We start from the raw sequence: 13,416 nt of genomic DNA, 5'->3' as shown, positions 1-13,416 counted from the left end.
TTGAATCTCTGATTAGAAGAAGTTTTATGTAAAACGTCCTCTGCAGCGTTCCAGGTCTGAGCTGCTTTGGTGTCAACACTCATAGAAAAGCTCTACCTCCATTCTCATTGCTTCAATACTCCATGGGCACTTTGATTTCGTATCGGTCGGGCTTCCGTTTTCGGCGACATATCTGTGACTCCGTTAGTAATGCAGTTTGTGTTGACCTGAAATCACCGAGCATGAATGACTTATTGTGGCACAGCGATGCCTCACGTCTGTCTGTGTTTGTACTTGTGTCGAATGCAGCTGTGCAAACCTATGCAGGTGTCTTCTTGTCATCTCAGCTGGTTGTTGGGAAGGATCAACCCAAAGAATGATTTTTTTATTAAAAAAATAAATAAATTGAGAGCGAAATTGTTATATTTATATGAAAATAATGCATACATTTTTGAATGAAAATCATTTTTTAGGGCAAATATACCTGTATGTTGTTAATTCTAGGCTGATATTTTCATGTGTGTCCAAACAGTGAGCAGGAATTCCATTGATGAGTTGGACATTATCACTGTTCGGGTGTGGCATGTAGAGCTGGTAAGAGATTCATGAGTTGCACCCAAATTATTCACTAATATGATGCGTAGCTAACTGGGAAGACCCCAAAGAAGTCTTGTGAATCTTGATTATTAATCCAAGGGTGCCCCCGAAATGGAAAATTCAGTTCTTGGTACCACTTCTCTGATAACTGACCCTTTGTACGTAAACTGCAATGCATTTGTTTTTTAAATGTTAATAAATTGTAGATGAGAAAATGAATACCATATCTGTGAAAACAGGGAAAGTGTTTACTAATTTCGACGACAAGAGGCTGAGGTGCACCACTACCCCCTGTTATAAATAGGAATAAAAGCATTTATGTTTTCTTCCAGGTGAGTTTTAATTTGCATAACTTGATCACACTATATATATATGTACTTTGTGTTTGGAGTGCATGCAAATATCTAAACTCAATCTAAACATGATGGATTGTGGTGCACTGCAGCTGCTTGTGGCCTGAAATTAGTAACAACAAATACTAATAAAAACAATTCTTAGAAAGAAAAAGAAAATCATGACACTTTTTTTTTTTAGTCATGAACACGGGAGAGAAAACCATTTAGATCAGATTTAGAAAACTGATCACCAGAATTGTTTTTCTCACTTAATGATAAACGCTAAGTGACACAACAATGATCCGAGTTAAACAGAAATGTATTCGGATTCTTTTCCCCGAGAACCAATTTAAACTGTGACCTTAAAACTACCCAACAGATTATTCAAAACCACACAATAACCACGACCAATCCAAGCCGTAATATACTGAGACTAACAAGATTCTGAAATAACAGACGAGTGTTCGGTTTCTGCCCAATTATTTGAATTCACAAAGAGAAAGCAAGTTTGACCATTTCAGCTCCAACTAAAGGGTTCTTTATTAAAAAGTGGTATCACTGCTCCTGTCTGAACGCGTTAACATGGGACAATTCGAACACTTATCCCTTCACATCCAGGTGTTTGTAGTTTGGGACTCACCTCCATTGGCTGATTGGCAGCTGAGGGAAACTTGGATTAAACACCAGTCACTCTTGCCATAACCAGACTGTGATCTGTCTCGCTTCATGTCACGTTTTTTTGTTAGAAAAATAATAAGTTGTAACATATTTGGTTCCGTCCACATTGTGTCATGATTACTGGTTGTCTCTGATTATTTGTATTGTTTTAAGACACTGATCGACACAGATGTGTGTGTGCTTGTGTGTGTGTGTGTGTGTGTGTGTGTGTGTGTGTGTGTGTGTGTGTGTGTGTGTGTGAGTCGCAGTGACAGACGGACATGCCATCGAGTGCGTTTTCTGTTGCTCGTCTCCACTTCGGTCGGATGTTGTTTTTTGGAATTCCGTGCTTTCGGTGGGCTCATTGTGCTCCGTGCGAGTGCTTCCATTCACCACTGACTGACGGCACTGTTTTTAGTTTCAGAATGCTTCAAACTATTCAAAATATTTATCGTGCAATTTTCTTAGCATTTTGGGGGATTTCTTTTGTACAAATAAATACTTTGCAATCTGCTTGTCTCCCCTGACTCGGCCTTGAAATAGAGGCGCCTTCCTTCAATAACACGGTCGCAATGCTAACACCTCTTATCAGGATGTCTCCTCTCAGCCGGTTGTTCAAGTGGATCAACGCAAAGAAGGATTTTTAAAAAAAAAGAGAAATTAAAACAGGTTTGGATGAATTCAATATTCATACCTTTGAATGAAGAGCTCTTAGCAGACACGTTAGCAGTGTGGCTCCGATGGTGCTCACGGTGACCTGTGAACTTTGGTGATTATCTGACTTTTCCTGCAGTGTCACCACGAGGTGAGAGCTTTCACTTATTCTGTGAAATATCTCAACATCTACTGGGTGGACTGGCAAAAATCACACTCATGTTTAATGGTTTCCGAGGTGATAATCCCCTGACTTTACCTCCAGCGCCACAGTTAGATTGACTTTTGAGTGAAATTTAAGGATTGCCATGAAATTAGGTTAAAACAAATAAGCGTCACCCACCCCCAGGATTAATTGTAATTACTTTACTGGCTGTCATCCAGCACCACCACCAACTATTTAAATGTATCCAAGATTCTGGTTGGTAACTAAATACCTTGCAAACTTCATGGCATTCCCACCATCTGCACTTTGTATTTAATGCCAATTAGCATTGGCACTCATTTATACTTCTACTCCACTACATATCAGAGGGAATGATTGTACTTTTTACTGCATCATGTGTGTGTGACCGCTTCAGATTGACTTATTTGTCATTATTAACACAAAGTATAAACCAACCAATACATTGATGAACTATCATGGATGAAGCTAAACAGCAGCTTAAGTAATTAAAAAGAGCTCCTCCATTACCAGCTGCAATATTAAATGAACACATTAATGCATTCAATATTTTATTCTGAAATGGGCCCTTGTGCATTATTACTTTTAGTACTGTAGGTATATTCTGAAGCTAATACTTCTGTACTTTTACTTAAGAATTGAAGTGCAGTAAAAGCTCTGAAAACTTCCACCACTGGTGATATTGTGTGAGTACCGACCAAAATGTGTTGCACCGAGCATATCAATATTTTATTTTAATATTTGCTTTAGTCATATTCTTACACCTGTGTTCTAATGACGTAAATGTGAACAAAAAAAATAATATTAAATATCAAAAAAAGGCCTGTTCAACTTCAGCATCCCAAACTTGTTTATATTCCCCAAACTAAAGATTAAAAAATATATGTTTTAGTATCACAAATATTCAGTGCTGATGTTAAATGCAAGCCCCGCCTTTCTATCAACCAACAAACCAGGTGCGAAGTTACTAGTGATGTGTGGAAAACAGCGAAGAACTGATGATGGACAAATGAGACAAAAACAGACCATGATTTGATTAGTTTCTTTTCTTTAAACTTGTCTCTGCTCAGAGTGAAAACTCTCAATGTAACACCAAAGACAGACAGTAAGTAGCAAGAGGCTTCCAAAGACAAGTGCACACTTTCTCTCATACAATTTTATTCACAGAAAGCAAAAAAACAAAAACAAACAAAAAACAAAGACACAGGTTTAAAATGATGTTAAGACCAAGCCTCAAAATCACTGACACATGAGATCAGTCATTATGTGTCAAATATTTATTCCTTTAAAACGTTTATTACCGATTAAATTCATGTAGGGAAAAATGAATAGTACATCTCTTTTTCTCCAGTGTACAGCAAACCACAGCTGACGAGTGTGTTCCAACCAAAGCACACAGGGCATGTTTTACACATGCACAGTTCGGTGTGCTAATTATGTGTGTATGTTCTATACTGAATATAAACACACAAATATATTTATATATACATACACGTAATGAGTAGAAATGTGGGATTCGATACCATTCCTAGGCCCTGGATGTCACAGTGACAGGATCCCAAACCGGCTGCCAGAGTTTGCCCGGAGGACGAAAACTAAACACATCCAAACAGAAGCTCAGCGCTCTCCGTTCAGTACTCTCCCAATTAAAAAATAAAGAAACAAGTCAGTCAGTAACAGAAGCTTCCGCCTCTGACAAACCCTGGCGGTGCACAGAGAGAGAGCGCTGAGGGATCCAGTGCTGCAGTCCATCTCCATTCGTTCTCACATTAACAGTCCCACTGTCTGCCACACTCTCACCACGGAGGCCTAAAACACTTCAATTGAACAGGTAGCAAGCAGGGGGTGGGGGTGGGGGGGTGACAGGCTTAAAAGCAAAGAAGAACTTGAAAGACTTGAACATTAGTCAACTGAAGAATATTTTGCAAGCTGAGAAAATACAGTAAATCCTCAACAGTGTAAAACACATGTCAGGCACATGTCATAACTTTTCACAAACCCCTTCAAGCAAAGTGTTACATGCTCAAAAACCAGTCCGCGATGGATTGGAGGTCGCCGCGACGACCACGAGACAACAGTTTCCAGAGCAAGAGCCTCTTCGTGCCCCTTGATGACCCTAATGCAGCAGGTGAGTCCGTCGCTGTGAGGTCCTGATATGTTTGTGTGTGTGTGTGTGTGTGTGTGTGGCGGGGGGGATTTAGGGAGAGGGAGGGCAGGCCTGAGCACTTCCTGAGGACTCAATAGGGTGCCACCAGACCCTGATTCATCCTTCCTCATGGCCAACCAGGCGCCACTATGGCAACGATCTAAATAAGGGGCACCACTGAGCTCCTAATATTTTTTCTTTTTAGAATATTGGCAGTATCATTGTTGTTGTTTTTTTATTTTTTTAAAGGTGGAGGAAAGGGTTTAAAAGTAAATGCCGCAAGAGTAGTAAGACTGCAGTGAGCGGTGCTTTCAGAGCTCCAGGAGCGGTTCAACTGCTCTGTCGCACTTTAAAAAAAAAAAAGAGACAAGACACAAAAAATATAAATCAATTCTTGTTGGCTCAGCACTATTGGAGGTTAGAGGCGGGTAGAGGATGGGAAGCTTGGCAAATATAGAAAAAAAAAGTAAAACAAAATGTGAAAAGTCACCAGTTCTGTCCATCGGATTAGTTGCTAAAGGTCATCTACCAATCGTCATCATCTGTGTGTTTTCTCCCCCAACAAGTCGAATAAAACAAAAGCTAGCAGTTCAGGATTTCTTGGCGTGAGCCGTGGGAACATGGGTGTCTGAAATGTTTTAACTGGAGAGGTGGTGCGACCTCCACTCAGACGCCCATTCCAAAAAACACCTCCCAACCAACCCCCCCCCCCCCCCAGAAAAATAAAACGAGAAACAAACGAATAAATCCAGAAAAAGTTGAACCCTCCTTCTCCTCAGGCGCAGAGTCTGACTCGACTCCAAATGTCCCGTGTGCAGTGGAATGAGAAGGAGAGATGAGATACTGAGTGTGGGGTTAGGTGGATATAAATCGGAGCATTATGGCAGTCAGTTGTCGGCTTGCAGATCCTTTAGGAAAGGAGGACCTCAGGTCAATAGTGCCCATCTGCTGAATTCCAAATAAAACTTGATTGGACCTCGAATAAAATCTGTACACTTTTTTTTTTTTTTCTTAAGTCTTCATGACTAGCTTGTCCAAACGGGACATTTTTTCCCATTTATTTTGTTTTTAAATCTTTCACCGTATATGTATTAAATCTTTATCGGCTCTTTAATTTAGATGCTCTGAGTCCCATCTTGTGTATATGCATGTGTGAAGAAAAGACGCCGCCGGCCCTTTCGTGGATGGCTTCGAGTTGGCTAGCAGCACTTTTTCTTTCGTTTACTGTTCCGGGTGAGTTTGACCACGTCGTTCTGTTGCTGCTGCTGCTGCTTGGCGAGCACCTCCTTCTTGGCTCTTAGCACTAGCTCTGTGATGCAGTTGAACATCTGCAGGAGAAGAACAGACCAACAGCGTGTGGTGATTAGAGCAACGAGACTGAAGGAAGAGACCGCTTCAGTGCTCAAAAACCACTTAGCATAAAGACTGAGAAAAGGTGAAAACCGCTGGCTCCGTCCAAAAAGGTAGAAAAAAAAAAAACCGCAATTCTGCTTATTATAACATATTGTTGGTTTAAAAGTCAGTGTGGTGGATCTATTGGCATACTATTCATAACAATGTTTTCATTGGTGTATGATCGCAGAGAATTGTTACGCTTTCGTTGTTAGCTTAGAATCAGTCTTTTAGATCTACAGAGGGAGCGAGACCTCTTCATGGAGTCCGCCATGTTTCTACAGTAGCCCTGAATGGACAAACCAAACACTGGCGCTAGAGATGTGAACTGAAACTGCAAATGAGCTGCATGCTGTGTTTACAGAGAGCAGAGAGAAGGGGACAAATAGTTCAATATGCATAGTATGTGGAGCCTCAGTCCCTAATGAAATAATTCACAATTAAATTAAGAAAATAATTGATATCGTCTTAAATAATTCATATTGTCTTAGATAGATAAATAGTTGTGCCTTGAAAGTGATTCATGCCTTCAGCTGAGCTGCTCGGCACACCAGGCATGTCCCAGAAACCCTTCCACACAAAACACGGCGTCAGTCTGCGAGGACAGAAACACCCGAGTTACCTCTTCAACATTGATGTTCTCTTTTGCACTCGTCTCAAACAGGTTGATTCCCATCTGCTCTGCAAACTTCTGCGCGTCAGTTGTCTCGACCACCTTGGAGTTGGGGTCGTCGTTTTTATTTCCCACTGAAAATAGAAAATATTGCCGCGATGATGTAACGGGACCTAAGTTGGGAACGATTATACAATGCCTGCAAATAAATTTTAAAAAAAATGAAAGAAGTGTGCTCTAGATTCGAGGTTTTATTTTTAGGTGACGGGTGCCAAGACGACGGCAGCGCCTGGACTTTTTCTGAAGGCTGAAATGTGAACACTCACCTAATATTCGGCACACGTCGTCACAGTTCTGGTTGATTTCATGTAGCCATCGTTTCACATTGACGAAGGACTCTGCACTTGTGACGTCATATACCACTATGACCCCATGCGTTCCCCTGTAGTATCTGAACATGCAGAGGAGGGAGAGACACACAGTAAGCGGTTGACAATACACCCAGCAAGTCTCAGGAATTACAATTTGGTTAAAACAATGTATCCACATATTGTGCCAGCTAGAACGCCTGAACACCACACGTTACAAACTAAAAATGAGTTGGCAAGCAGTTCAAACAGTTCTGGCCTTCTAGCAATGACAACAATGTCTAAATGGAGTCATTTTCCTTGAAAGTAACTGCTGCAGAGTCTATCGAATACAATAATGCAACAAGGAAATACATCAGAACAGAGTGTGTGACTGCTTTGAGTAAAAGGAGGAAAGCTAACAGAGCTGAGATCAGCATCTGTCCCACAAAGACAACTAAACCAGAATGCGTGGACAGTTCAACAGTAAACCTGCAGCCGAGCATCAGAAAGGGGGCAACCTCGCTGTAAATGCACTCGTCAAGCAGACACAAAGACCGCTTTGTCAGAATGACTGTGTGGGTGTGTGTCAGTGTTTCTGCCTGGCAGGACAGTGTGGGGATAGTGTGTTGAGCATGTCTCCCCCAATGTACAGCAATAATGGGCCACCAGCCAGGAGGGGTGGATGGTTCTATGTGTGAAAGTCTGTATGTGTGCTCAGTGAACGTGAATAGAGGACCATACACGGCCACACACACACACACACACACACACACACACACACACACACACACACACACACACACACACACACACACACACACACACACACACACACACACACACACACACACACACACACACACACACACACACACACACACACACACACACACACACACACACACACACACACACACACACACACACACACACACACACACACACACACACACACACACACGGCCGCACACACACACGCACACGCACACGGCCGCACACACACACGCACACGCACACGGCCTCTGTGTTTCAGGCGCTGTTAACCCCAGACCTTATTTCAGGCAACTAACCAAAAAGGTTGTTTCCTCTACGGCTTATTTTGGACTAACAAATAGGGAGCTTCATATCTTCTTTACACGCTGAAGAACCTCCACACAGACGTGCATATTGTGTGTGTGTGTGTGTGTGTGTTTTTATCTAGAAACAGGTAATGCTCGTTGTAAACTTGATACAGTATAAAAAGGTGGGAAAGCATCTGCATTCAAAACCAGCTTTGCTAAATGAGAAGAAATGTATTTTCAGATTAAAAGCATGTACTCACTAGAAGAAATGCAAAGTCAAAATTAATAATTGTATCATTTGTCTTTGGTTGTGGGCCCGAGGCTAATGGCAGCCGGAGGATCTGACATGCAGCTGCCACCTCAGGCCAGGCCGCCCGAGTGGAAGGAGCAGGATTCTGCCTGTGATCCAGCTTCATAGTGAAAACGGTTGAGGATGTAACGAGGCACTACGCCACTCTACTTTAGCACAGTGAGCAGTCAGCAGGAATAGGCCGCCTGCGTGGTGGAGGGATTCCTGCAGAACGACTGGCAGCAGTGCTTTAAAACTAGGACGGTCGTACTCCTCAGGGGCTGAAGCGGCACTGCAGAGGATCTCAAGCTTTCTGGATGGTTTTGGTGTTCTGATCAGCCTCACTGCAGCGATGCTAGTACGTCATATCAACTATGTAACATGCCCTGCTGGCCTTGATCGGGACGATGCGCACATGGCTTGGGCAGTGGGTTGAATTTGTCATAATTAAGTGAGAGTGGGTGAGATGACATCATTGCCGTTTCTATCAGAGCAGAGAGATATGATGAGAGGAGCCGCGCACTAAAGCACAACTGTTATTTAGAATGATTACCTTCAGCGCCTTATGGCATCTTTTGGCTCATGTTTTGGTTTTATGGCCTAGAACCCCATTGTTTAGATTCACTGTACACTGCCTGCTCAGCACAAAACAGCCAACAGTTCGCAGCTAGCAGGTGAACATAGTGGAGAATATAGCAGTTAAAGAGACAGATATTTCTCTGCTGCCCCCAAGTTGTCAAAAAATGAGTTAAAGTAGAGTTAAGATCAGGGTTAAAATGTGCTAAATACAAGATTAGGAGCAATTTAATTCTTCGAATTTGCAACTTGTGGTGGTGACTGCAGGTATTTCAGATTTTTAGTTATCCGTCTCTTAGAAAAAAATCAATAGAGAAGCTAAAGAAGCTCTAACTTCTATTTCACTGGGACTTTTAAAAGTTAAAAACGTTCCCCCTAAAAAATAAAAACGGATCTAAAAACAGTCATCTGGAGGCTAACTTCTACTTCGTCCTACCTACTAAAGTAATCCAGTTTTATTCATTAGCACTGCGAGCCGCAGGAGTCAAGGCAAAAGATGCTGTGTGTTTTTAAAGCTTGCCCAACGGGGAAAGTAATAAGCAGCTCTGTGTTTTGATTTGTGTTGTGACAAGAAATGTGGGGATTTAGATTAGCTCAAGGGGCTTGTGTTGGACATGTGTACTTCTACGAGTGGGAACTCTTGCTCTTGTGTTGAGAAATAACAATAATAATAATGTGGGTTCAACAATGAACCGGTACAGACCAGAACTTCTTTCATACATCAGTGTGCACCCAGAGACACATGACACCACTGTATAGCACAGGCCAGCAGTGTGACACACACTAAGAGCATGAGGGTCACGACGCCCAGCCCTTAGCGTCATGAAGCACTACAGTACAAGACCAAGAGCCTCCTTCTCACATCTGTAATTAAGATGTGGGGAATTCCACCCGACTCTACAAACTGCTTCCTGAAATAAAACCTAATCGGAGGACCACAAAGATCTTTTCTTGGTTTCAGATGTATTTGCTCAAATGAAAATATCTAGCTTCACCTGAAAAAGCCCCTGTAAATGTGCATATATGTGTGTATCCACTTACGTGGAGGTGATGGTGCGGAAGCGCTCCTGTCCTGCTGTATCCCAGATCTGTAGTTTCACCTTCTCCCCGTTGATCTCCACCGTCCGGATCTTAAAGTCCACGCCGATCGTGGTGATATAGCTACCTGTGAGCACGCACGCCAACACAAAATCAACTCGATGACCTCCAACAACAAAGTAGAAAGTCGTGAAATGATGCTACAGTGGCTGAGGCTTAACCACGCACCAGAAAATGTGTTGTCTGCAAATCGCAGGAGGAGACTGCTCTTCCCCACCCCTGAGGAGAAAACACAAGCACAGGATGAGCTTCAGAGTAAAACAGGCTTCCAAAAACACAATTCAATTCTTTCAAATATACAGAGTATATAATACCTAGGTATAGAATACCTTTTGCATAGTGTATAAAGTGAAGGACTTAAGGGAAGCAAGGCTCCTCCGAGATGTTCATTTAAGGTGTTTTGATGACACTTTTACTGACAGATGCTCAATCAACACAACAGAGGAGCAAGCAGCAGCAGTTGGGAGGGCTTGCATCAAAGCCACAAAGGCAAGACAACTAATGGAATAAATAGATCTTTCTGGGTTCCTAAAATTGTCCTGCACAATAATAAATAGGTATTAGGAAGAAATAACAGTCACAAGAGATGACAGGAGAGAACAAATAAGAGGGAGGAGAGAGCGAGATGAAAAAGGAATATAGATAGGAAGGATCAGTGCTGTCTTCAACCGACAAGTTGTCAGGTTACAGCTGGAAGGGACTGTGCTGCCCAGCCTGCAGTGGGACTCAACCCACAACCCTGTTACCTATTGTGTTATTGTCATCTCATGTTTGGTTCCAACATAAAAGCTCTCAGGTTCCTGTGGTCTCCACGCCACAAAGTTTTGTTCAAACAAACAAAAACAAAAGCTTCAAAGCCGAAAAGAGATCATCATCTTTTCTTACTTTTTCCAGCTTTAACATTCCATCACGTTGTACGTTTTTTTTAATGTTACACAACGTGTGTCAAGTCACAAGTCTATGAGCAGATTTATCATTTGCATGTACTGCAAATCCCCCTAGTTCAAGGCTAGGCGGATGAACAGCCTCGGTGCAACTCGGAGATCCACTGTGTGGAAGATCATATTCTCAGCAACAGATACATCTATATGAAGCTGAGGAAGAGGGGCAGAGGTCAGAGCATCTTTCCTAGATTATCTTTGTGCAGCACCACAGACACTCTACTTCCATGCTGCAGCTGAAGGGGACACTGGCCTCTGTGTGTGTGTGTGTGTGTGTGTGTGAGTGGTCGTGAAGGGATTGCTGTGCTGCCTTTCCCTCCACAGTGAGCAGCCAGCTGATGGGGTAGTGCCAGGATCGGGGTTGTCAATGAATGCAAAGATCATTGCCCACAAAGAAGTTCTGCAGGCTGATGCTATTCTCTTACTGAGGGTGGCGCCACATTTTTAAAAAGGCAAGTTTTCACTTTAATGGGGCGACACAAGAGAAGTCCTTATCAGTCGAACAGATTGACATGATGGTCACAGGCATCTAGTTACCTGTGACCTTGTTTGACACGTATGTAAACATGGTAGAGAAGCTTAACACAGGTGAGGTAACCACGTAGTCAATGCTCTTTGAACCTCGGCAGCTTTCCTAATTGAAACTACAGTTGAAACTCACCACTTTGTGGTGTCACTTCACTTTACTCCCTGACTGACTAGATGCTAACTAGAGACTGCAGTGCAGCATTCCTCCACTATCAAGCTAGCTAGCAAAATCATGCTAGCTAGCTAAATAACAAACAGCATTTCAAGAACAACGTCACTTACATGAACACAAGAGGCAACCGTTATCGTATGTACGAGGGCCACAGCTTCTTATGACACGAGCTTCTTAGTCCGAATAACGTTAGCTAACAGTTAAATACAAAGCTAAGCGTGAAAGTGTTAGCCTAACTTCCAACTAGCTAAAATAGCTAATGGGGGCTACAAACTAGAGGCCAAATGAGAGGAGCATGGGTCACAGTTATTTGGGTTGCAGGGTGTGTTTTGTTGTAGAGCTAAAAAGAAAGGCCTCAGCTGATATGAGGACAGGACTGGCAAATATTCGAGGGACAAACCCTGTAGATCAGGAGGCGATATCCGGCCCGATCGTCTGACATCTTTAGCCCGGACACACAACCTCCGCCCTGTCAGCGCCACAGAAATATGGCGGATGTGTACAATTCGCCGAACATTTCAATGCAGAAATTGAAAAAAAATAACAAGTCGTAAACGCATCACAGGAGTACAACACGGCCCCCCCCAACAGCTGCCTTTCTTCTTCTCCCCTTAGAAATCCCCCCACAAAAACAAGACAGGGCCCACTTCCCGTCCCGCATCCCCGGCGTCGTCTTACCGCTGTCACCGATGATGAGCAGCTTGAAGAGGTAATCGTAGTCCCTGGCCATGCCGGTAGCTGGTGGCTCACCCCCGCCTTGTGCCGCTTTGCTCCGTTTGCTGCCCGACCCCCTCGACTCGCAAAAATAAAATAAAATTCACCAGCCCCCCAAGATCCCCTGATACGAAAGAAAACCACTACCGATACTTAAACACTGCTTGCCCCCCCCGAGCCGGTGGCGTTTTTCTCGGGGTTTCGCGGCGTCAGCAATCCTCTCCCTCCGCTGCAAACAGCCGGAAACTCCGCTTCCTTCTCTGATGGAGCTGCACCCAACTCGTACCCGGCGTCACTGCGCAGGCTCCTGCTACAAGCGCTGCCGTCCCATCCCATTGATGAACACTAAACTCAAACCACCAGAAGGGCAAGTACCGTACTGTTGATTAACAACATCAACAAGCAGGATAAAATATATATTCATATCATTTATATTTCTTTAAAATAGAATCTAGACAACATAGATCACACTCAATGCACACCGACAACCAGATAGGTAAATCAACCACATCACCTCTATTAACACTAATTAAATGTATGTCACCTCATAGAAATGGTTAACAAGCAACATAAAATAAATGTACTTTTTTTTTTTTGCTTCAGATATTCATTCTCTCCTGAGTGATGGTGCTGTTAGAGCCCTACAAAAGATGGGGCACTTCAGACAGCAGAGGTGACACTCCAGGAGGGTTACAATTACTACAAATCCCCCTGTATGTATGTGGTTTGTCTGCAGAATCTTCACATGTACAGCTACTTTAAATAATCTCAAACATCAGTAGGTAGTGCACAGAGAACTAATGTGGAGTGATGAAAGTCTGTGACCCCTGACCCCATCCAGAAGATAACCATTTTCCAATATTTCACACATGACACTATGAAATCAAGACTTTTTATTTTTATTTTGAATTGCTTTTTTACAACCGTTATCACTGAAATAAGAATGTTTTTTTTTATTCTTATAAGTGGTCGCTTGCCCCCCCAAACAACTCTCGCACACAAATTCCAAATAAAAGTTAAAGACATGGGTGTTGTTTCATTACAGCATCTTAAATGCTTGAAATAATTTGGTAAAATGAGTAGGAAAACATTGAAACATAATTGGCATTGTGTCTTCCTAATGTAGTTCA

The 13,416-nt window shown here is 42.7% G+C and overlaps 1 protein-coding gene across 2 annotated transcripts; it reads right to left on the bottom strand.

Annotated features, from left to right (window-relative positions):
- Window positions 1-3,544: 3,544 nt before the first annotated feature.
- Window positions 3,545-12,610, bottom strand: rab35b (RAB35, member RAS oncogene family b). 2 transcript variants are annotated; one of them, XM_034541400.1, is made up of 6 exons: window positions 12,251-12,610; window positions 10,100-10,150; window positions 9,875-9,998; window positions 6,884-7,008; window positions 6,567-6,691; window positions 3,545-5,880 (listed from the first exon to the last, which is right to left on the bottom strand). In XM_034541400.1, exons 1-6 carry the CDS (start codon window positions 12,300-12,302, stop codon window positions 5,752-5,754), a joined length of 606 nt encoding a protein of 201 aa, XP_034397291.1. In that variant the 5' UTR covers window positions 12,303-12,610; the 3' UTR covers window positions 3,545-5,751. The 2 variants fall into 2 exon arrangements, with proteins under 2 accessions (XP_034397291.1, XP_034397292.1); XM_034541401.1 differs by lacking the exon at window positions 6,567-6,691 and having other exon boundaries at window positions 5,774-5,880; window positions 12,251-12,581.
- Between the last annotated feature and the right edge of the window lie 806 nt (window positions 12,611-13,416).

Source organism: Cyclopterus lumpus, chromosome 9, assembly GCF_009769545.1.
Source record: "Cyclopterus lumpus isolate fCycLum1 chromosome 9, fCycLum1.pri, whole genome shotgun sequence".
Taxonomy (NCBI): domain Eukaryota; kingdom Metazoa; phylum Chordata; class Actinopteri; order Perciformes; family Cyclopteridae; genus Cyclopterus; species Cyclopterus lumpus.
The sequence above is the reverse complement of the archived record's forward strand: the minus strand, read 5'-3'. Positions and strand labels throughout refer to the sequence as shown.